Raw genomic sequence first — 24,493 nt, 5'->3', positions numbered from 1 at the left:
TCGGATTTGCGTTTCTTAAACTTGACCTTTCCTTCGCCGTTCAGCGTCTCATCTATGCCCAGAAATCAGCTCGGCCGAAGGCCAAGCGGGTGGATGAGCATTTTTCAGATTCTTTTGTCTGTTTTGCTCCTTCAAAGCCTTTCAAAGAACTGAAGGAGGTAGTTTCATGCTTATATAACGAAAACAAATGATAAGAACTCAGCAAGCCTGGTTTAGCTGTAGGGCACACTTATGCTAATAGGCCTTAAAAAGGTAATTAAGCATTTCAAGCTGCAGTGAAGACCTTCATCAATTGTGAATGTTTGGTAATGAGAACGAAAACATTGTATTGCTCTGTGTTTTGCGATAAGCTGCTCTTTTATCATTGAATGTTCCCCGGCGGTTTCTCTGCTGTAAATGTGAATTTTTCCGTTGTGCAGCTCGTCATGGAGTTCTGTGGGGCGGGATCCATCACGGATCTGGTGAAGAACACCAAGGGCAACAGTTTGAAGGAGGACTGGATCGCCTACATCTCTCGAGAGATCCTGCGAGTGAGTCACGAGTCCGTGCTGCTGAGCTGAGCTCCGTTATCGGTGACTTGATGGAGAGGAGTGTGTTTCACTTCCATATCACTGATTTAAGGAAGGTTAGAGCACACTTAGAGCAGGTTAGGTCTGTGTTTGAAGAAAAAACTCGACCGGACAGTCAGAACTGGTTGACTTCCGAGAAACTCAGGTGTACAGGGAAGCCGTAGTTGCTGAAGAGCGGGTTTCAGGAGGAAGAGCTTTGCGTTGTACGGCTCCTGAAAATGCACTGCGCTCTGGGTGCCCTGCGCGAGCAGAGGCTGCGTGGGGACGCCCCTGCAGGCTCTGCTGCTGGCTTTGCAGTGTCTCCGGTCTTTTCTGTGAGGGTTCCAGCGAGAGATGCAAACCAGATGTCTGTGTTCGCTTTGATTCTCAGGGGCTGGCACATCTTCATGCCCACCATGTGATTCACCGTGACATCAAAGGGCAAAATGTTCTGCTGACAGAAAACGCTGAAGTGAAGCTGGGTAAGTAATGGGGAGCTGGTCTGTGCAACAGGAATCTCTGCCTGGAAAACAGTGAAAATGTTCATTTTTTATAATGCCTTTCACGAACTTATGATTATTATCCATAATGTTGGTTAATAGATTTTCATTCCCTCTGCTTTCCGCTTAAAAATATTATATTAATGCTAAAAAGCTTAATCATTACGGTAATGGTGTAGCTCTTTCTCTTTACTTGCATACCACAGAACCACTTTTTCCTGACAAATTGTACAAAACTCTGGTCCACGAGCAGTTCTGGTTGTTCTTTTTTGGCTAAGAAAGGGACTGTTGGACGTCCGTATCGTCACGAAAGTTGATGACGTTGGGTTAACTTCCACCTCTCTTCCTCCTGATCTCGGCTGCAGTGGATTTCGGCGTCAGCGCTCAGCTCGACAGGACAGTGGGGAGGAGGAATACCTTCATCGGGACTCCGTACTGGATGGCCCCAGAAGTCATTGCTTGCGATGAAAACCCGGATGCCACCTACGACTACAGAGTAAGCCAGAATAACCCAGAATTTCCCAAGCACTCAGCAGTATCATTTTACACTCTTCAGTGATCTGATAAAATCAGTTTATTAGCCCTATACAATTTCTTGCAATAGGAACTAGTCTTTTCGCATACCCCAGCTTGCTCTCCATGAGACACACAGGCACACACAGACGGCGCCCCTGGAGCAGTTGGGGATAAGGGCCTTGCTCGGGGGCCCAAAGGAGTAGGATTCCTCTGCCGGCTGCGGGATTTGAACCGGCAACCTTCCAGCCACAGGCGCAGATCCTGAGCCACAGAGCCACCATTGCAGCAGATGCTGGGGGCTCTGGAGGCGGCTCAGAACACTGTCCGTGTGAAAGCTCTAGTTGGAGCTTCTTTTAAAGGAGCACAAGAAGGGCTTCTCGATTCCAGCTTGTGCTGCTGATGTTCTTCACTGGTGTTATTCTTTTGCAGAGTGACCTGTGGTCCTGTGGGATTACGGCCATTGAGATGGCAGAGGGGGCTCCCCGTAAGTACATCTGCTTGGGCGCCGTGGGACAGCACGCGCTCCCCCAACCCCCTCGATCTGCGTCTCCCCAGACGTCCCTGTTTCCCAGGCTGAGCCGAGACCATAACGCTCCACTTGCGAATTGTACTGCTACCACAGACCGTCTTGTAAAAGCGTGCTCTCCCGTGGAATGGATTTGTGCTTTTTTTGACACCCATCTTTTCTTAAACTTCAGTAGATAAACGGGTGGGGCTCTTCAGCTCTTCTGTGATCTACTCATGTCTTTTTTTTTTATTAGCTCAACCTCATTTTCGGCAAAGCCTTTGTAAAAGACTGCTTGTAACCTTGCAGAAATCTGAGAATTGTTTTAAGAAACTTGGTATTTAAATGCAATGCCGTTGTAGGCCTTTTTGAATTTGAGGTTTCTTAATATCCTATGGGCAAGGTCTCTGTTCATGTTGTTATAAATTATAATATTGAAGCACCGATTCCTTTTAAGTGTCCAATATATATATATTTTATCTTTCAGCACTTTGTGACATGCATCCGATGAGAGCGCTTTTCCTAATTCCCAGAAACCCCCCACCGAGACTGAAATCCAAAAAATGGTAGGTTGTTTTCCATCAGGAGGAGAATGTGACACAGAAGCCTGTAATATTCTGTATTTCACATGTCCTGCACCTGTAATAATTTAAAGGTGCAAATCTGGAATCTTTGGTAGTTAAGGAAATGAGCTTGATTTATTTGCTGAAGCATCTGAAGAATATTAGATTTTTTTAAATTTAGTTTTAAATCAGGGGTAAAAAGTCGGGAGAAGATTTTGAGCAAATAGTCAGAAATCAGTCTCTTAAGGTATATATGCAGGAGGAGAAACCCAGTATGGTGCTTGTAAAAAAGTATTTTTTTCCCCCCCACTTCTCAGTTCACCCTGACTTTTGACCCGTCTTGTCATATTTTAGTTGTCCCCTGATGGCTCCCGGTGAATTGATGTGCGCCGGAGAGAATTTACAGATATCGGGTTCCACCGCAGGTGCTGAACTCCTGAAGGTTTTAAACGTGATTAAAAAAAAAAGTTAGCGGCGTCCGAAGTGGGACAGGAACTCCGATTAAACTAATTTGTGTGAGTCGGTCAGGAACAAATGGAGATGAAAGGAGAATGAAGGAGGCGAGAGTGACCGGGGGCAGAGTGCTGTGTCTGGTGTCGGGATTGTGAGGAGCTGCTGTTGTCAGGCCACCGGTCCACACGACCCCCCCCCCCCAATTAGTCCCGAAAGAGCTGCTCGTGTTTCATAGCCTGGAACTGCCGCCGCCGTCTTCTGAGCCCTCTTGTGCTGCTGAGCCCTGCCCCAGGGCTGAGTACAGTCAGGGCCTTGCTTCTCAACATGTTTACGCGGTGTTCGGCGATTTAAATCGCAGCCTGCAGTGTGATCGGGGCCTAGGGGGGAGTTACAGTGCTGTCAGGTGCTTCTCGGTCCATTAAGGCTGTCAGTGGGGGAGGTGGGATGGGGAGGCCCCGGGACTCGTATGTCATTATGGAAAGCAGGTGTTAGTCAGTCGTGAATAGAGGGGGGTGCACCATTCTGCTTCAACCTCCTCGTTGATCCAAAAAAATCTAGTTTCTGATCATCAGATGCCATCCTAAATCAATGGATTTTATGAGGTGCCGTGCGTTTCAGATTTAAACCTTTGCCACACCAGTTATCTACAGAAAGTATGAGCAGTTTTATTTTTGTATTAATTTGTTAGGTAAGACATTCTGGAATGTGTGCAGTCGGAGGATCCTTTAATCGGCAGCCATATCACCCTGCTACTCACAGCTGGCAGCCCACTGGAGCTCAGCAGGTGTGAGTCTGGTCAGTACCTGGATGGGAGACTCCTGGGAAAAACTAAGGCTGTTGCTGGAAGAGGTGTTAGTGGGGCCAGCAGGGGGCACTCACTCTACGGTCTGTGTGGGTCCTAATGCCCCAGTATAGTGACAGGGACACTATACTGTAAAAAGACACAGTCCTCCGAATGAGGCGTAAAACCTAGGTCCTGACTCTCTGTGGTCATTAAAAATCCCAGGGTGTTTCTTGAGAAGAGTAGGGGTGTTACCCCAGTCTCCTGGCCAAATTTCCCCCCTGGCCTTTACCAATCATGGCCTCCTAATAATCCTCATATCTGAACTGGCTTCATCACTCTGTTCTCCTCCCCACTGAGAGCTGGTGTGTGGAGAGCGTTCTGGCGCACTATGGCTGCCATTATGTCATCCAGGTGGGGCTGCACATTGGTGGTGGTGGAGGGGATCCCCATTACCTGTAAAGCGCTTTGAGTGGAGTGTCCAGAAAAGCGCTATATAAGTGTCAGCAATTATAATTATTATAATTAGAAACAGATTATTATAAAGGTCCTTTAGCCATCTTAAAGACTTAAATGCACTAAGCAGTGTGAACATTGAATTATTTAAGCAGTTATGGATTATTAGCTATTTATTTAGGACATTATTTAGGAAAGAAAGTACTTTTAAAACAAACATGATGGAAAACATTTAAAATAGATAAGTCAGTCTGGTACAGATAAATAGAACATTGGCATAATTCCTATGGGATCTGTTTTATTGATTTTTTTTGTCTTCATTCTTACTTTTTTGATAAAACTGCTGTAGAGCAAAGTTAGAAAAACAGTGTGGTCATTACGTTTAACCTCACTCCAGATGTGATTTACTTTTTTCTTTGCATCTGAAATCATCTACTTCATTGTTATGTTTTCCAGTCCAGCTTTTGATATAGATCTGTCTAGAATCCAAACAACCATAATGCAGAAGAACAATCTCTGGCAGAGAGGGAGAAAAGTCAAGTTTTTGTATGCGGCTTTCTGTGGTTTGGAATAAATGTAGAACAAAGGCAGCTCAGTGAAAATGCTACACCCTTATATACAGTATGTGCTGTCACTCCTGGTAATGTTTTGGTGAATCACAGTTTCGACAGAGCATTGTCTGATGTGGAAAATCATTTTTTTCCATGGCAGTTTCAAACTTGTTTCTAAATTTGAACTGTGCATGATTTTAAACAGACAGTTTTAATTACGTTTTTTCTGAAACCCTGAAACCGTGTTAGAAAATTGGGGTGGCGCGGGCGGGGGCGCTGTGGTTGCCATTGCTGCCTCGCAACGCTGGGACCCTGGGTTCAGTTCCTGGGGTGCTGTCTGTGTGGAGTTTGCATGTTCTCCTTGGGTTGGCGTGGGTTTCCTCCAGGCGCTCCGGTTTCCCCCCGCAGTCCAGAGACATGCTGTCTCTGGTGTAAGAGTGTGCTTGTGTCTGTGCTCTGCGGTGGACTGGTGTCCTGTCTGGGGTGAACCCTGCCTTGCCCCCGTTACACGCCGAGATAGGCTCTGGCTCCCCCGAGACCCTGAACTGGGAGAAGCAGTTAGAGAATGAATGGATGAATGTCAGAAAAATATAGAGGTGGTTGAACAGGGATAAGGTTGCTGGGCTGCCTGGGATGACATAAAGGAGCATCATGCATGTACTTCCATTTTAATGCACCTATAGGTGTGGGAGTGAAAAATGCATCTGTATGCCAAAGCAGCAGTCCAAGGCGAATGTGAGTGGTCATTAAAGAAGTTGTGCCACGGTCTGGAACTGGCAAGCCCAGTGACGGCTTCCTCATGTTCAGCCAGGTTGAGACCACCTCATTTACCACCTCTCGCCATCTAGCCCAGCCCGGCACGTCATGAATCGGTTTCCCCTCGGTGTCGTGATCTGCGGATTGGCCGAGCGCCCGGCTCACGCTGTCTGCTCCTCCCCAGGTCCAAGAAGTTCTTCAGCTTCATCGAGGGCTGCCTGGTGAAGAACTACATGCAGCGCCCCCCCACCGAGCAGCTCCTCAAGCACCCCTTCATCCGCGACCAGCCCAACGAGCGGCAGGTCCGCATCCAGCTCAAGGACCACATCGACCGCACGCGCAAGAAGCGCGGGGAGAAAGGTACGGGGCCCCGCTGGGGCCACGCCGCCGCGGCGTCTCCCGCCTCCCGCCTCCAGCCCGGTTCAGCACGGCCGCGCGCCCGCCGGCCCGTCCTGGGGCCTTGCCTGCTCCTGTGGGCTGCAGATGGGGTTGTGACCGATCTGGAGGAAAGACACCGGGTGCGTTTGTTTGAGCCGTTTCTGGAAGAGGGGTTTGGATGCCCGTATGTCCTGGGAAGCTGTAATTAGTGCCGTCTGTCTTTGTGGTGCCCGATGGCAGCGCGGCGCGCGCCCAGCCTCGGAGCCTGCGCAGTGTTCACCAGCTGCAGCACTGCCGCCTGTCTGGAGGCCCGCTCTGCTCAGGCAGCTGTTCCTCCAGACTCCTACACAACACCAAGCAAACTCGAAATGTCAAATTAGTGGCGGATATGTGGCGGATCAGTGCTCTATATTTCTAAGAAAATGATTTAAACATTTTTCCCGCGCCACATGAAACGTAATCATATGCCATAACCTTCCTGCTGGGCATTATCTCTGCTGCTGCTAACAGGACTGCAGGCAGATTCACATACTGTACATTTACGTTTAGGTAGAACCCCGTTTTTCTTACACTAGCGCTTAACGGGAATTTAACCCGTAAGCTAGTCCTGCTGTTTCGTGTACACCAGAAGAATGTTGTAACGTTCACGTTGCTAGTGTGATCAGTAATGATTCTCCAGAAGTGTCCGTCACTGAATTGTCCTAGCGTCAGGGGGCAGTGTTGGTTTTGCGGGGGGGGATCCTTGCAGTTATTCTGCAGGCTGGTTTGTGACCAGTTATACTTCTAGACCCAGCTAGACTCACCTTGTCACCGATTTGACAAAAATAACCTGCAAAATGGGGCAAAACCTTGTTTTTTCCCCCTCCTTCCTGCCAGACGAAACGGAGTACGAGTACAGCGGCAGCGAGGAGGAGGAGGAAGAGGCGCCCGAGCAGGAGGGAGAGCCCAGGTAATGACGCTCCGCCGGGCCTGGGGCGGGCCGCTCTGACTCGGGCTCTTCCCCGGCAGGGCGCGCGGCCCGGGACCCGTCCTGACAAAAGCCATTGGAGTGCGTTCCGGAAACGGTGCGCTTTGTTTCTCGGGTCCTTGTGTGTGCAGCTCTTGGGCGTGTGCTGCCGAGTTTGTGGGGGGTGTTCTGGATATGCTGGCACCTCTTTTGAAGTGGATAAGGCTCGTGAAGGCCAGGCAGGTCTTTCCAGATTGTAGAGGGCTGCTCGCTGTCCTGTTCCTGGCAGCATGAGTGTGTCAGCACAAGTACACCGCTGAAATCTGCACCAGGCCCATAGATGGGTTTATATGAATATTTATGAGCTGCCAGGCGTCAAATCTGTGCTCTGATAAACGCTGGTGTAATGATATTAGGCATGAAATAGAGAGGGCTCAAGCTAAATCTAGTGCATAATTTAACAGGGTTGTCTGCTTAAGCTTATAAAAGCCAAGAATACAAATAATTGCCAGAAACCATAGACCAGGAGAGGTCCACAAACGTTATATTTACAAGCAGGAATACAGTTTTTTATGTTAACCTTCATAACAGTCTTAAATATTACAAAAAAATGTTTCTAGGCACTGGATTGAGGTTGGCCTGAAAAGCAACAGTTATAAATTTAATTTAAACCAAGACATTTTAAGGTTGTGGACAGTACCACTATTAATATGAAAAGTTTTAAAAATCTGGTCTATCCGATGCCAAGAGATCCTAAGGAATGTTTATATTCCCTGTATATACAGTGTTATAGCATAACAGTGGAGTCAAAATACGGTGGAAGATTACAGTGGTATGTTGGGTGGAATATTACAGTGCTGTGGAAAAAAAATAGAATCTTGCATCTGAGCACTTTGAACGTTTTCAGTCTCGGTTTAGAGCCTGCACAGAAATGGCCCTTCCTCATGCAGTCGATGGTTTGCCTCTGACCCATTACTTAATAGTCTTCTCCTGGATTGACATGCCGCATTTGATATTGTGAGCTATGCCACTCTGCTGAATCGGGTGGAAAATATGCTAGAGATGATCGTTATGGCCTATTCAGATTCAAAGTTTGACTCCTAGTTAGTGAACCTCGGCTTCTTTTAAACGTGATGATGATGTACAGGTCCTTTCAGTATTTACATGCTGCCTCTGGTTCAGACCATACCGCCGTTGCAGAAGTGGGGTTTGCTGCGCAGATGATAGATTGTGTAGATTTGCCGATAGAATCTGATACAGCTATGGCATCTGCTGCACTTGACAGGTGTCTTTCGCATTTGTGATGTGGATCATGACTTCAGATAGAGCCAGAGACCCCAGTGCTGTTGATGGCTCTGAAGTCACATCTTTGATGGATGTTGGAAACTCTGATTTTACTTTTGATCCTGTTGTAATGCTCCTAACATGCTACTCATAAAGATCCTTTCTCTGCCCATCTGATGCTGAAATAGCGCTAATGCCTTTATTTCATTGAGATGAGACTACCTCAGCCTTTAAAGGTTTACGCCATGCTGAAAAGAGAAGAAAGGAAACAGCGTTGTGGCTGTGGAGCCTTCCTCATGTGTGAAGAAGAGCCACAGAAGGCACCACAGCCAAAAAGTTATTTCCTTTCTTCTCTTTTCAGCATGGAGTAAACCTTTACCTGCTCCTTTGCAGCCCATGCATGCTGACACAGCTCCCTACTTGAACTACTGTAACCTTTACTTTGTGTTACTCCACTTTGTTAAATACAGTTCTCAAGAGCTTTTCAATGAACTCGAGGCACTGTACAGTAGCACACAATACACAATAGAAGCAAAAACGAAGTGGTGAAAAAGGTACTGCGGATTGACTTTGTGAAAACCAGCAGTAAGGGTGAAATTCGTCATTTAAAGATGGATATTTAAGTTTTTGATTTCTGAAAGTGTGATGAATTTGGGAGATTAGTTCTATAGTCATGGTGTTACACACAGGAAGCCCCATGGGCCATTGTGTACAGAGCTTGGTCTTCTGCTGGACACAAAGGTTAAGAGCTGGAATAGATTTATATAGTACGTCCTGAAAATAAACTGCACCTTCAGTGCCTTGTAAAGTCCGCTCGAAATTCCACAGGGAGCCAGTGCAGTTTACAGAGGACAGGAAGTATGTGCCGATGCAGAGTGCTTCAGCACCAGGGCTGCTGAATTCTGGACACGCTGAAGTATTTACTGGCAGATACTCCTTTGAGTTTCTTGAGAACTCTCCAAAAATAAAACACGTGGTCATTATATTAAGGCTGCCATCTGAGTCCGTATTTCCCACAGCAATTAAGCACCAGTGTTCATTTTAAATAGTAGTTTGCTCCTTTTTCTTTACAGTTAAGTTGCAATTTTAAAATAGTTTTCTTGCAGCGTTTCCTGGGCTTTTTGAGGCCAACTGTCATATTTAGGTCTATCAATTGGATATGTAATTGGTTAAAAACACTGACATGAATGTAAACATCTGAACAATATGAAGTAAGTATTAATCTGCATCTTAACCCGGCATGACACTGAGTGTAGATGGTGCTGAAGTGATGTGCAGATGTGTCTTGTGCATTGCTCATCTGTAACCAACACTGTAGCAGTAGAACTGCAGCCCCCTCCAAGACTGGAATGTGATCAAGACTTTAGCAGAATGCTTTCTGTTTTTGTGTATAATTTGTAGGTGAAAAATGTAAAGTCTAAATCACTGTGATCAACTGCAGGGGCAGTGCCCATCTGCATTGCATTACTGTTTTTAACCACAATCCAGGCACAATGTCATTTCCTGACCACCTGGCTTGAACCGGACTTCTCTGTACAGCCAACACACCACTGTCCTCTGATGGAAACGTTTTGTGTTCCTTGTCCTGCTGAGAAAGTTATAAGCTTTCATGCGCCTCTTCTGTTTCTCAGGTGTAGCAGAAAGCCATTTCTGACAAGTAGCCGCCAGGTGTCTTACTTTTGAAAACATTTCAAAATCATTAGATATTTCTTTCCAGGTGTCGGTGTCAAATTGATCATGTTGTGTGGTTGTATTGGTCATTAGTTTATTGTGGTAGCAGTTTGCTGTTGGTTGATAGGCTTCAGCTTTTAAAATTCACGTTGGTTTGCAGCAGTCAGTCAGAAGTCTCTGGGGGCACTCAACGCTGAAGTATGCGGAGGATTTCTGATTTCAGGAAATGGTCTGTACGTGAAAATGATGGGGTTGTGAAAATCTTTCTTTAGGGAGTGAAGGAGTGATTGCCTTGGTGCTAACTCAACGATAGAGGTCTCTCCTGTGCTGCTTGTGTTCCTTCTGTGATTCAGGTTCTCTGTGTTGAGCTGTTCTCTGTCCAGGCTTAATTGCTCCCTGCACCTTGTCTTCTGCCTTGACCCATTCGGGCTTCTCTTCCGCTGTGCACAATTTCCCTGTCTTTCAAGTCCTCGTTCTTGTTGGATACTAGGCCATTCAAGGGGAACTGCAACGCTGTTTTTATATTTCAGGCTTAGAAATAAATCAGCATTGATGAGCGCATTTCAAACCCCAATAAAAGTAAAATGTGCGCCATAATTTATAAAACCTCCGATTTGCATCACAAAATACTCAATTTCCAGGTGTGCGCAGCGCCATGTTCTGCGATTCCGAACGAGGCCACCAAACGGCCCTGTGACATTGTAAGGAATAATTAATGCGTCTTTTAATCCAGCAGAAATATTGCTCTCGACTTCGAGACGGTTTTGCTGACAAATACTACTTGTTAACTCTGCAGCGTGCAACATGCAGATCACGTTGGAACATTTCTTCGGTGAGGTGTACAACACGGTGCATTAGTCTTGACGGAGGCTAGCGAGGAGGAAGGGCCGAATCATGTTGCATTTCTTGGGAACAAGGCGACTTCCGGTACTTTCACAAAGTTCAAGATTTTGTGCTCGATTTGAAATGTGTCGATTGTTCTTCTTGAACATCGGTGAATTTATTTAATGACCGGCCTGAGGAGACCGGGGCTGCGGTTCCCCCGTCTCGTCAGCAGCCGGTCTGACGCCCCGCCCTCTCCCCCGCTTGCAGCTCAATCGTGAACGTGCCGGGCGAGTCCACGCTGCGGCGGGACTTCCTGCGCCTGCAGCAGGAGAACAAGGAGCGCTCGGAGGCCCTGCGGCGGCAGCAGCTCCTGCAGGAGCAGCAGCTGCGCGAGCAGGAGGAGTACAAGCGCCAGCTGTTGGCGGAGCGGCAGAAGCGCATCGAGCAGCAGAAGGAGCAGCGGCGGCGGCTGGAGGAGGTAAGACGGCTGTGGCGTGTGCGAGGCCCCCTGAGAGCTGTGGCCCCTGAGCAGTCAGTGGCCCCCAAGAGCTGTGGCCCCCAAGTCTCCCCCCACCCCAAGTAACCTCCAGCCCCTGAGAGCTGTGGCCCCCGAGTGGTCAGTGGCCCCTGAGAGTCCCCCGAAAATGACTAGCGTTCCCGGAGAGCTGCTCGCCGCGGGCGTCCGGGCCACAGCCTGCTACACCTGAACTTGCAAGCCCGAAATCCTGATCTGTACACACCTGCACAGCCTCCCCTGAAGGCTGACTTTCATCCTCATGAAGAACCTGAGAACGGAGTTTACATCTTACATCGCAGCACACAACCACCGTGATCCCGTTTCTGAGCAGCCGTGCGTGTGCGAGGGCCGTTTCTTATCTGGATAATGCTTTGATAGAAATACTTTGTGTTTCGTTTAATTTAGTTTGTACCACATGTTTCACATGTCCCTTTTCAGGTGGGCTGTGAAGTGGCCCTCTTCGTATGCAGGGTTAGACAGATTTTTACTAGGCTTTCTGTTGACTCTCTCTGCTTTTGGCCTTCAAGGTCTGGAGCCTATTTTGATGTTTCTTTTCGTATTTTGTACTTTGAGTCATCCTCAGTAGAGGTCACTCGCCTTTTGGGCCAGTTTCTATAATTGGCATGTTCTCTGCACTGCGACTGCGCTGGCTCTGTTGCTGCAAGGGCTGTGACATATTTCTGTTCATTATGGACCAACATACCCGATTGTTACTATTTAGAACCTCGGTCATTCTTCAGATGTTTTATGCTCTTTGCTAGGTTGATTCCTGAGTTTTTATAGGGTTTCAGCTCTGTAGAACTGTGGAGCTTTATTAACTTTTCCAAAAACAACCTCCGCTTGTAGTAACAGGGGGTCAGTGTTTCTTGTTATTGAAGTATCTGGCATGAATTATGGAAAGTGCTCTGTCAGTGGGATCTCTTCTTCCCACTACAGATTTGTTTCCAAGTAGGTTTCCTTATGTGCCTTATATCCAAATGTGCCTTGCAGTTTTTTAAGGCCTTTCATAATGAAAATAAAATATTTGTAAATGTTTTGAATAATCGGTGATTTTTCAAGCAGTTTCAATAGAGGGGTATCCCTTGAAATCCTGCTAATTTCTGACTGTCTACTGACATAGACTTAAAAGTGCTATTGCATTCCTCTGCCTCATCAGGGAAAGATCTGAGCTCTCTCGCGCTTCACGTACAGTAGGTGGTGTGATAAGATTCAGCGAGATAAATAGTTCACATCTAGGAAGCCAGCTTTCTTAGAGAAGGCGAAATGCAATAGTTCAGCTTTAAGGAAAGCTAAAAATGGTGCGGAGAACTGATTCTAATTCAAGAGTTTCAGCGAACTTCAGTAGACACAGTTAAGTGAAATGTGTTTTGGGTTTTCAGCATTCTTACTGAAAATGCAGCCTTTTTCTTTAACACTGTTAAACATATTATGTGTTATAGGGTCATTTCCTGTGAAACTGATTGCCCATTGACCTCACCCCTTTTAATTTAGTTAATGAAATGTTCTATAACTGCCTGCTCCTTGGGGAAATGGTCAGGCAAAATTTTTAGTGGCCACCGGACAGCTGGTTATCCGCAGGCCGTGCAGCACGAGAGTGCGTGCAGGAGCTGTGCAGATGTAAAAAAAGGCCAGATCGGGTGGTATCACGTTAACAGGCAGTAGAGGAAGAGGTCTGGGCGCTGTTAAGCATAGATAGATAATACTTTATTAATCCCGTAGGGAAATTGATGTGTTACAGCAGTCCAGCCCAAGACAAGCAAAACAGACATCAGAATAGTTATAAAACAAAAGACAAACAAAATAAAAATAAATAAATACATAGGTGTGTGCAAAATGTGCTGATCATAGTCGCTGTAAAAACAATAAAATATGTGCAAAATGCCCAGGGTTGGGTGGGATGAGCTGGCCAGGGTGCCACGCGGCGCTGGGCTCTGCGGCGCTGGGCTGGGCTGCTGGGGGCACGTTAGAAGAGCAGCAGGCAGGGGGGTCGCATCCTGAGCCCCCTCTCACCCCCCCCCATGAGCTGCAGGGGTGTCGCCGCGAGCCGGGGCGTAAACAAACTCCAGGGTCCAGGGTGCTTGACGCCGCGGCGCTCTCTCTCTCTCTCTGCGTCGCCACAGCAACAGCGGCGGGAGCGCGAGGTGCGGCGGCAGCAGGAGCGCGAGCAGCGCCGCCGCGAGCAGGAGGAGAAGCGGCGGGTCGAGGAGCTGGAGCGCCGGCGCAAGGAGGAGGAGGAGCGGCGCCGGGCCGAGGAGGAGCGGCGCCGGGCCGAGCGCGAGCAGGTGAGGCCCGCGGCCAGGCCGCTGGCGGGGGGGGGGGGGCAGCCGGAGCGCTACTGTCCCGCCGTGCAGTTTGAAGTAGCCCCACACGTGTTGGTTTAATGAACAGGGGCGTGGGGCCTGGAAATCGACAGACGCGGTAATATCTGGGGCAGCCGAGGCCTCGATTGCTTTAGAGAAGGGGAAGAACGAGGTGCAGTGACAGTAGAGTATCCCAGCGGCGTCACCCCTCTCAGTCCCCGTATCGCCACTTTTAATCTCCTGTGGCTCCACCCCAGTTTGAGATTCACCTTGCAGAGCTAATCTTCAGATTAAAGATGTGGTTCGAAGTAGTTCGTCCTCAAAGAGGCATGCGAAGCGGACTTCAGAACATCTCACTCTCAGGGTAGGTTTTGTACAAGTTCGCCCTGTGTAGGTTTCGTAGAGGCGGGAGGGAGTTCGAGCTTGTCTCCCGCGAAGGCGGTGGTTCTGGCGGGCCGTCTCCCGGGCTGGAGGCCGCGGTCCCTCCAGCCCGGGCTCTGTGTGGCCTGAAGGGGGAGCCGCACGCAGCCGCCCCTGACCCGCGGTCCCCGTGTCTCGCTGTGTCTTGTGTGCGGCAGGAGTACATCAGGCGCCAGCTGGAGGAGGAGCAGAGGCACCTGGAGATTCTTCAGCAGCAGCTGCTCCACGAACAGGCCATGTTGCTGGTAACTTGCTGCTCTTCTTTCCTTCGCCGGGGCTGGGCTGGGGCTGGGGGGTGAGGCTGGTGTAGTACAGGGTGTGCGGTCGTTGGGTTAGTCTCAGGCTGGTGATGGGTTGTCCAGCAGGCGGGTGTTTGCAGGGGGTTCGTGTTGGCGTAGGCCGGCCTGTTTGGCCCTGCGGCTGAAGGTTTGTTCTTCGATGAGGTGGACCTGCTTCGTGGATGAAACGTACAGAAAAGGGGAAACGGTTTGGACTGGGGGGGGGGGGACTCTTTTGAAAGGGTCCCACCACTGCGAAGAGATTTTTCTTCCTCCCCCACAGTTTATTAGGATCCACCTCAACGTTTCTGTGAAGTATGACTGGGAAGGTGGGAAGGACAGCGGTTCCATAAGCTTGATATGACTGCTCGTGTTATGTTTCAGCTCGTCGTCTTACATTTCCAGGAACAGGAATGGCTTGTGAGTGTTGACATGGTGGAGAAAGGTCCCGGCAGTGCCTGTGCGGCCTCAAGTCCACTTACAGGAAATACGTTCGTTTCCCACCAGCCCCTGTCCCGCTTGTGACTGATATCGTTCCGCGTTGTTCCTGAAATCGCCGCTGAAGGATTTCTGGACAGGTTATTTTGCCTAGAAGATGACTGCTCACAGTCTTAATTTTAAAATTTGCCTATTGCAAAACCGGATATTAACAAAAGCAAGTTAAAAATGGAACCGTGGAGCAGTCCTTTCAAATGGATAAATCCTTCAAGGTGTGTAGAGTGAAATGAAAAGAAAACATTTGGGTTTTTTTTAGCACTGTTAGTGTGTTTTTATCCTCTCAGATGGTGGGCCTTCTCATAAACTGGCCTATCTTTTTTTGATAGAATTCTATGTGAAAACCCCCCAAAAATGGATCTTACAGAGAAGCAGCTTTATTCTTATCCAGCAGTGGTGTTCTTGCCTCCCGCCAGCAGAGGGTGCCGCTGTCCTTGGGAGGAACACGTAGAGATGATCCCACAGCACGCCCCTCACTGGGCAGTCTGGCCCAGCCCCCTCTGCCCCGACGCACACTGATGGCTAGTTAGACAGGTTTCATTTTGAGTTCTTGTCGTTGTTTTTTGTTGTTGTTGCTGCCGGCCGGTCAAGACCACCACCATCAGTCCAGGGTTAAAACCAGGGCGTCCCAGATAAAATATCCCGTTTGCAGGCCGGTTAGAAATCCCGAAAGGCCTGATAAAACGCGCCGGAAGTCCTGCCGTGACTTGGGCGGACCTCGGTAGTTCCCTGCTGCTCTGGGATGAGGAAGCCCCCCCCCCCCCCCCCCCACTTCGCCCCCTTCCCAGCTGCCCGGCCCCGAGCAAGAGCCTCAGGCGGGCCCCTCTAGTGTGAACCAGAGCCCCGTTTGCCCCTGTGTGCCTCAAACCTTGCACTCTCTGTACATCAGGAGTACAAATGGCGGGAGATGGAAGAGCAGCGTCAGGCAGAGAGGCTTCAGCGTCAGCTGCAGCAGGAGCAGGCCTACCTCCTCTCTCTGCAGCACGGCCAAAGGCAGCAGCCGCAGCCGCAGCCGCAGGACAGGAATAAACCGCCACCGCTGCCGCAAGCTCCCCAGCCCGCAGAGCAGAAACCCCCTGCTCCCGAGCCGACAGACAGCGCGCGAGAGGTGAACGACCGTGCCTAGACCCTCCGGCTGCTTCTGTCGCACAGCGCCGCGGCCTTAAGGCCTGCTCAGGTGGTGGCGTTAGTGTCGTGGGCGGCGTACCTTCTTGACTTTGGTTTTCTCTCTCACTTTTTCTTTTTTGTTTTAAATCCACTACGTAGTCTAGCTTGAGGCGGGCCATCTCATTTCCTGTAGCTGGGGGGTGGGGGTGTTCTCTCCGTCCCCTGTCCCCACAGGCGGTCTGTGGCCGACAGAGACAGGAGCCCAGTCTGGCTTCAGTTTAGGTCTTCCCCTTTTGAGCACAGAACCAGGAAACCCGTCCATTTCCTTACGGACCCGGCACCATGTCCCCCGTGGCCATTGTGCTGCGTGTGGTGTTCCCATGCGTGACGAGGCCGGCGCGGGGGGCCGTGACGAAGGCACAGAGAGGGCTCTCTGATGGAGCTCTGCACTAGTGACCGCCGTCGCACAGAGAACGGACAGTATCGCCAGAAACAGACACCGCTCGCAACCACGGCGTCCTCAGATCAGCTCGTGTGTTCTGCCTCTCTTCTAGAATGTGTAGTCCTGCTTTGTTGAAGCTCCTTGCCTAGTTGCTTCTCAGTGTAAAGTCTGTGTCCTCTTAAGATGAAACATCTTTTCTTTTAAGTGCCTCAGCAAGACTGGACCGGGGTCTTCAAGATAAGAGAAGACTTGCATTTTTCCCCGCCCTGAGTTAGTCTCATATTTGTTTCCTGCGCAAATAAACATCTTTCTTCTTCCTTGCTGTCCTGCTTAGCGTGCCCGACTTGTCTTTGGCTCTACCCGAGTGTAAGCTGAACAACTAACTGTTTGCGCTTACTTGGTCTTCAACTTTGTTTCAGACTTCAGGCTGAACGTTTTGTGCAGCTAGCTGTAAAGTCGCCGGGATCCCTATCTCTAATCCTTTCCCAGATGATCCATGTGGCATCAGACTCTCATGTCTGGTTTGGGCCGAATTGCAGGCCATGATTTCCCTGTGGAAAGGGAGCGGGAAAGTTCACAGAGAGATGAACACTGTAGCCTTGGAAACCTTGACTTCTAATTCTCAGACTTTCTAATGGCCCCTGACTGTTGTGTAGTGAGTGTCGATGACAGCTAATGCAGCTCTGTAGTGCTGGAATGTTAAACAATGTTTCCTCTAATTTATATCTAGTTTGTGATGTCTGAGGGTTCATTCCAAAGAAGAACAAAATGTGTTGCTGTTACTTGCTCATGATTTGGGGCCTTTTATTAGATTTGCATGTGCATGGTACCAAAATGTGGTATCAATGCTTCTGATACCAAACATTTTTGTTTTAAACAAAATCAGCTACTTCTGTGTTGTTTGAGAACTGAACTATAAACTGAATGCAGGGATCTTTCATTTTTATGAATGGTAAGCACTGCATGATAGAAAGTACCTTGCATGTTTTCTGGTGTGTACTGTTAGCATCAATATACAACAGTAATAGTTTTAATTTAATCATGGAAAGCTTTTTAACACATCAGTTTGAAGTTTAAAGTTTTACTTTCATCACACGGTGATCATAGGCTTGCAAGGTTTTTTCACGTTTTGTTTATTTAAACAATAGCTTTCATTTACTCGGTAATAAGAAAACCAGAGGCAATTCACAAGTCAGTAAAAAATGGAGCGATTTAAGGGGTTATGTTTTAGGAGCAGTTGTAGCATTTCAGTGGGCAGGATTAACAGTCACATTGTGCCAGTCTTCCTCCACATTGATGGAGGATGTTAACAGTTTTTGTAAGAAGTAAAAATGAATAACGTGCTACAAGCCGATATTTTTACGCTCTCCATAATTAACATTTATTAGTGGAAAACACTTCGGCTGGAAGTAGTTGCTAGATCATGCGACAGCACTTACAGATTATTCTCTGCTATTGCCATTTCTATTGGGGCGGTGCGGTGGCTCTGTGGCTCAGGATCTGCGCCTGTGGCTGGAAGGTCGTTGGTTCAAATCCCGTGGCCGGCAGAGGAACCCTACTCTGTTGGGCCCCTGAGCAAGGCCCTTAACCCCAACTGCTCCAGGGGTGCTGTATAAATGGCTGACCCTGCTCTCTGACCCCCAAGCTTCTCTCCCTGTCTGTGCCTCTCATGGAGAGCAAGCTGGGGTCTGCGGAAAGACAAATTCCTAATGCAAGAACTTGTATATGGCTAATAAAGTGATCTCTTATATCCTTACACGAGGGATCGGTTATTAAGCCCTAAATTACGTGTATCGACATGTACATCTTGAAAGTGTTCTGGCTCCTTTTGAGGTTCTTAAAAATCATCACCCTGCCTCACTGCTGTGTCCATGTGGCCATCGGCGTTCTTCAGGTAGAAGTGCTAGTTGAGATTACCCTCCATAGTCCCACCATTCAGTCCAGGGCGAAGAGATGAGTGCCTTACAATGGAGAGCTTGTCGAGCTGCTCTCCAGATATCTTCTATCTGCTTAGATCAGCGTCTTCAAAACGGGATGTGGTGCGTTTGACGTGATTTGTGAGAATGTTCTCCACCCCAGTGATGCTTGTCTTTTTTTCTCCCCCCCCCGCATGTTTCCCAAACCAGTGTTAACCAAGTTGGCTGCTTGAAACCCTTTCCAGCTTGCTTGTTGGCGTACCCTGTAGAATCCCAGCATTGCCTGGGGGAGGGGGGGCGTAGATGTTTCATCTCAAGAGTCTCCGTCGTGCCGTAAACGTGTCTGGTCCCGTTGTGGCAGCACTGAGCGTTGCCCTGTTTGAACGTCAATGAGAGCCTGTTCCCCGTTTGTCCACTCAGGCTGACGAGAGGTTCCGAAAGAACATTCAGGGCTCACCTCAAGCACAGTCCAGACAGCCCTGCAAAGTGTTGGACCCCCCAGTGCCTTCGCGATCGGAGTCCTTCTCGAATGGCAACTCTGAGCCCGCCCCATCTGCCCTGCACAGGCCTGTGGAACCTCAGGTACAAATCGTCTCCCCCACGGTCACCTTCCTCTCAGGTAACGCGCCTCCCCGGTCAGGATGATGTTTTTGCAGTTGTTCGCGTAGTGTGTGGGGGGGCGCCTGTCGATCTGTTGGTGGTGGGGGGGACAACCTTGTGTGTTCCCGTTTCGTGATGTTCTCCCACCTGAACGCTGAGGTTCTGTCGCAGGCGGTCCGTCGAGAAGCAGGTGACAAGGTAACGAGTGGCGTCTGGCTTTTAGTGCTGCAGTCGAATATCCTCACCCGATGCCACACCGCCACCCCACCCGCTCTTAGCCTCAGCTTTAGTCTTGATGGCAGATCCTTTTCCTGGAAACCCCCCCCCCCCCCCTGCATGCTGCCAGCCTGCCACCCGTCCATGCTGCCCAGCACAGTTCACCCCTTTCCCTCTGTGACTAGTCTGCTCGGTAGTGCGAACAGCTGCTTTATCCTGCATGCCGCCACGAGAGAGCGCATGCAGTGAAGCAGGCATAGTGAGCACCGTGAATCCTGCTACCCAGTGGGCTTGAGAAGCCTGTGTCAGCCGTCGTCTACAAGCGAGAAAGTATTTTATCCCTGATTATGGATTTCCTTTACAATGGGAATCTGTGGATATGTGATGTGGTGTTCACATGTTGAAGTTGCATAGGTGAAATATTAAATTGTGGATGATTCCAAGCATCTACTGTATGTTTCAGTGAACTGACTGGTTTACTGCCGGTTCCAGTTAACCGGATGGTACACTGCCAGTCAGACGTGCTTCAGATTTAAGTATGTAAAAAAAATAATTTAAGAAGCCCCTGTCTTAGATCCTCATTTTAGGCACTCTGACTCAAAAGTGGCACAGACAGCTGTATACCAGTTGTTAACAGCCCATCAGAATATTCTCGCATCTGAATAGCACCTTCTTGTCATTTTTACAATAATATTGCCAAAAATAGTTAGGATAAAGGAGGTGTTGGTTCAGCTGCCTTTTTTCTTGATTTTTGTTAAAAGCCATAATTTTACAGCCTTCCTGTGAGGGAAACAGGCAGCAACGTCCTAAAGGGAGCAAATATTCCAAGATGTCATGAAGCCACAGATGGTCATGAGATTACTGATGTTTATAGTTTTGTTACCAGCTTTACAAAACTTAAAATCATGTTATGTAGATGCAGTTTTGTGTTTTCTTAACCCCTGAGAACACCAGTGAGGCACATGCTTGTATAACCTGCATTGCTTTTCAGCTTCCGTGTGTGTGTGTGTGTGCGCGCGCGTATATAATCAAGAATCTGTTTGTCTGAAATCATGTCCATTTTTTTCCCCCATTCTCCTTCCCCCTTTTGGTCTGTACTGTGCACTGCACCAAACTCCAAGCTGAATGTTGTTTATTCTCTCCCTGTAAGGTACAGTGGTCCCAACTGGCATCTCTCAAGAGTAACGCTTCCCCCGTCTCTCGATCCCATTCCTTCAGTGACCCTTCTCCTGTTTTTGCACATCTTCATCTTCGCTCTCAGGACCCATGTCCACCTTCACGCACTGCCATGCAGCCAGTCTCTGAGCCTAGAGCAGACATGCCTGAGCCTAGCCCCAAGGATAGGTACCCAGGGGCCCGGACTAAGGCAGAGAGTGAGGAGGTCCCTCCCAGGGTAAGGACAGGCATGCAGGACTCGCCTGCTTCCTGCCATCGGGAAACGGGTATCCAAAGAGCAGCAGGCCCTCCGCGTGTGCGGCGACTCAGGTTACGAATCCTCCAGTGCCCAGGCTGTAGTCATGGCAGCCTCGGGATTTCAAGGCTTTTGCAAATCTGATGAAGTCTTCTGTGTGATGCCTGTGGCTTCTGTCTGCATTCGGCCCCACAGAGACTGACCACCGCTGTGTCCTCAAATGGGATATAACGGGCAGGGTATTCTTGCGTTGGCAAGCAAGTCACCCAGGCCTTGAGACCGGTGCGTACATAGAAGCAGAGTTTGAAAACACACATTGACTGTTTGAGCTTCTCTTCAGTTCGATGTTAAAACCTGTGTTTTGTTCTGGACAGGTTTAGAATACCGGTAAAGCTGTGGAACCTCCATCCAGCTTGAGGTTTCATGTCTCTTGCTAAATTTAGAGCCGTTTTGTGAAGACAAAACGAGTTTTGTGACGTAGACCCTCCTGACCGGGCAGTCTGCTGCTTTCATTCAGAACTTTTAGCACTCAGGTTTTTAAAAGCGATTCAAGGATAAGCCATTTGAGATCTCTAATATCAAAAAACAAAGATCGATTAACTGTCTTTCTTAGAAAATGTTCAAGGCTTTTAGAAGAGCCTGTGAGAGTATACATGCTGTGATACATTTGTTGAGCTCAAGGAATGTTGTAGTAGAAATGCTTGAATACCTGTATTCACAGAGAAGGAATTGCTCTGCAAGCCTTGATTTGGGGTTTAATACTGGTTGTAATGGCATCCAGGAAACTTTTTAATCATTCACGTATCCTGGCCTGTGAAAGGCTAGATTTTGCAATCACATGCTGGGGCTGGTCTGCTGCTCATTTGGAAACGTGACCGATGTGGGAATCCGTTTTTGTTCAACTTTCACAACAGTGAAAAGGATGTGAATAGGTCATTTCTGACATTTCATCAAAGGGAACGTAGGGATTGAAAATTTTGCTTTACTTTTCGTAGGAGACTTTGGAACGATATGAATGTTAAGCTTTTTACTCTTCAAGGCTGTTACAGGTGTCTGAGCTATTAAGTTAGTAGTGATGTTATAAACAGTAATGAAAGTTACTCCTTAGGGTTAGTGTTGTAGGTTTACCAACATCCAAATCTACAGTAGAGGTTTATTTTTACCACATTTATTACTCTATTAATACTTAAACACACTATAAAGTTTTTAAATGCCATTTGCACTCCCTAATCAAAAGTGGTATTGGAAATAATGGAAACTGAGATAAAACTCTGTATAAGATACAGAGAAGCATGAACACTATACCCCCCCCATCTCCTAATTGTTTACATTTCAATTGACAGTGTTTCCAGGTGTGAGGGTGCTCAATCAAAAACATGAGTGAAAGTGCTGTTGGACAGAAACAAAAATAATAAATGAGAAAATAAGAGCACTTGCTTGAAATCTCACACTTTAATTTCATTTGCGAAAGTCTGCCACCTTCCGCTGGCACAGCCAGAGTTCATCGAAAGCAAGGATGGGTGGCAAACGGGTGACGCAGCAGTCGAGTCGGTGAAAACCTCGAGCTGTTCGTGTTCCCCCTTGACAGATCCCGTGTTTCAGTAGGTTGGAGAAAACATGATGAGCTCCTGCTGGTATGTTTTATGTTCTCCATTCCAACGCAAGTCATGAATAAGGATCCCCTCATTTACATGGTATTGCACTCCTGGGTTTACAAATTCTAGATCTAGAATTCAGCTACGTAGCGAAGTCCCCAGGGACATAACATGGAAAACATTACCGGATTTACTGTTCGGTAACAGCATTCCTGCAATTGGGTTTGTTTTACCTGATCTTTTTTTTTTAGGAAAGTATCATAAATTGCTTTCTGCAGGGATTAATGAAGTGGGATTATTTAGTGCACTATTTTACAAACTGCTTTTGCCAAATTTTAAGTGTAGTATTTTTAAAAGTTGCGGAGTGTATGTTAATGTTCTAGCTAATCTAGTTATTGAAATCACTTGATGTGTAGAATCATGGGTTTTGTAATCATGGGTTATGTTAAAATATTTACTTTTCCTGAGATAATTGGAAATTCATCCTTCCCAACTAAAAAGGTTACATAAACCTGTCTTATTGTATTGATATTTTTTAGAAGCAGACTGCTATGAAAAAAATTCTAAACTCATCTGGCGTAAGACTACTTTCTTCTCACAAACATCCAAAAAGTTCAAAGCTGAGTAAATTCCAACATAAATCTTTCATTTTGTGTAATAGGTGAAAATTCCAAACTGTGCGTACTTGTTATTCTCCTTTAATGCAAAAATACATTGTCTCATTTCCAACAGAGTATTATTATTTTTTATAAACCCAGTGTCTGAATTTTTGGAATGTATAGCTGTACCACTAGTTTGTAAGTAATTTTCACCATTAAATCACCATTAACATAACTCAGTTTTAACAAGGAATAGTATATGTAGCCATAAATCTTGGAGAAGAATTACTGAGTAAAAGCCTCATAAAGAGCAGAATACATAATTAGGAAATAATAATACAAGGTGACTCAACATGATAAAACGGCGATCAGTAGATGGTAAGAATAGGAGTTAAGCTTCTGAATTAATCTCAGCATCAGTAAGAACACATTGATAACTGAGGGGGTATCCATGTTTTTACAAAGCAAGGGAAGCGTATTGGATCTGCCAACGTGAAACATCAACAAGCATCTCTTTAACCCTTTTCACCGATCCTTGCCTTTTGTATTTTTTTATACTGTAAAGGGTCAAGAATCCCATCGGATTCATTTTACTGGGTTTATCAGTAGTCAGTCTGTTGGCTCATCCCTGTGCACAACTTTCAAACATTTCCTTTGACAAAATGTTTTTCACAAGCGTTTTACTAGATTCCTTATAAGAGGTTTGCAGCAATATACATAAAATTCACCTTTTGTGTTTATTCTTAATGAATGCTGGTATAGTCACCCGTTTGTCATCTGAATTGGTGCTTGTATTTAAAGAGCAGCTGCTTCTATGTCTGATGAAGGCTGACTGTTTCATCTGCAACAGACTTTTGCTACATTTGGGATATTGATTTTAAACATATAGCACTTTTACTCAGTTATTTTGTCTGTCCTTTACTCAAAAACGTCATTTTCTTTTAATCTGTTAATGCAAGTACAGAGTTCAGATTACTGTAGACCTCTTCACTGAGCTTTCATTTAGGGAATTAAATCCCCTTTTTGTATACATATTAAATTTTTTTTACACATTCAGGGCTGTTCTCCACTACTTGATCTATCTTCATGATAACCTTTAATGTGGTGCTTATTTTGGCTTCTGAAAGGAAGGGTGATTGCTTTATTAACCTACTAACATTCAGACAAGAATAGATTTGCTCCCGTTACAGAATACATTTTATACCCCTAGTGCTTTTTATTGGTATTTATACGTGTAATGCATCTATTTAATTAAAATACCTCATTACACAAACCTTTGTAAAAAGAGATTTGCATCTGCCCCATTCATCTTTGTCAGCTAACCAAGAAAGGGCTGGTTTACCTTGGCAGTGACTTCCTGCTACAGTAAATGTTGTTCGGAACTTCTCCTGTAGTTTTGCGAGACTATCGCCTGTTAACCAGTCCGTGTTGCCATGCTGAGGCTCTGGCGTCACTCAGACACCCTCGTTTACCAAGTTCATCTGCTGAAACAGCTGCTTGAGATCTGGGGTTCTGTTCCTGGTCCCTTCGGTGGAAGGGTTTTTTTTTGTCTTAATGGCATTCCGGAACATTTAAATAAATTCTTATTGAAATATCAAACTAACTTGGGAGCTTTTGGGAACTCTGTAGCTTTCATTTGTTCAAATAATTGTATACATCAAACACCTGTTATCATGCACTCTTTTAAAGGAAGAAAAACGTAGTTTGCAGAAGCCGCAAAAGGTTATGCACAAAAATGCATTTTCCCTCCAGTGTAACACCTTTTTTTTCCCCCAAACTATACTCAAGAACGGTTAGCCTGATCATAATCTAAAAAGTTTTAATGAAGGTAACACAAGAAATGTAGACATCCTAAATGTATTAC

General features: G+C 47.0%; 1 protein-coding gene across 12 annotated transcripts in view; it reads left to right on the top strand.

Annotated features, from left to right (window-relative positions):
- The window catches only part of map4k4 (mitogen-activated protein kinase kinase kinase kinase 4), a 103,724-nt gene that overhangs the window by 48,032 nt on the left and 31,199 nt on the right, over positions 1 to 24,493 (top strand). For 6 of the 12 annotated variants that reach the window (XM_088912538.1, XM_088912537.1, XM_088912534.1 and 3 more), the window contains exons 5-17: positions 420 to 530; positions 940 to 1,030; positions 1,414 to 1,544; positions 1,994 to 2,048; positions 2,557 to 2,635; positions 5,814 to 5,989; positions 6,884 to 6,956; positions 11,001 to 11,211; positions 13,371 to 13,532; positions 14,129 to 14,215; positions 15,633 to 15,851; positions 18,629 to 18,790; positions 20,175 to 20,417. In XM_088912538.1, coding sequence (XP_088768664.1) covers positions 420 to 530; positions 940 to 1,030; positions 1,414 to 1,544; positions 1,994 to 2,048; positions 2,557 to 2,635; positions 5,814 to 5,989; positions 6,884 to 6,956; positions 11,001 to 11,211; positions 13,371 to 13,532; positions 14,129 to 14,215; positions 15,633 to 15,851; positions 18,629 to 18,790; positions 20,175 to 20,417 — 1,800 coding nt within the window. The remainder of the gene's footprint in view (positions 1 to 419; positions 531 to 939; positions 1,031 to 1,413; positions 1,545 to 1,993; positions 2,049 to 2,556; positions 2,636 to 5,813; positions 5,990 to 6,883; positions 6,957 to 11,000; positions 11,212 to 13,370; positions 13,533 to 14,128; positions 14,216 to 15,632; positions 15,852 to 18,628; positions 18,791 to 20,174; positions 20,418 to 24,493) is intronic. The other 6 variants (XM_088912541.1, XM_088912540.1, XM_088912543.1 and 3 more) reach the window with 4 other exon arrangements.

Source organism: Atractosteus spatula, chromosome 4, assembly GCF_055471065.1.
Source record: "Atractosteus spatula isolate fAtrSpa1 chromosome 4, fAtrSpa1.hap1, whole genome shotgun sequence".
Taxonomy (NCBI): Eukaryota; Metazoa; Chordata; class Actinopteri; order Semionotiformes; family Lepisosteidae; genus Atractosteus; species Atractosteus spatula.
Note: the sequence above shows the minus strand (reverse complement) of the source record. Positions and strands in the feature narration are given on the sequence as shown.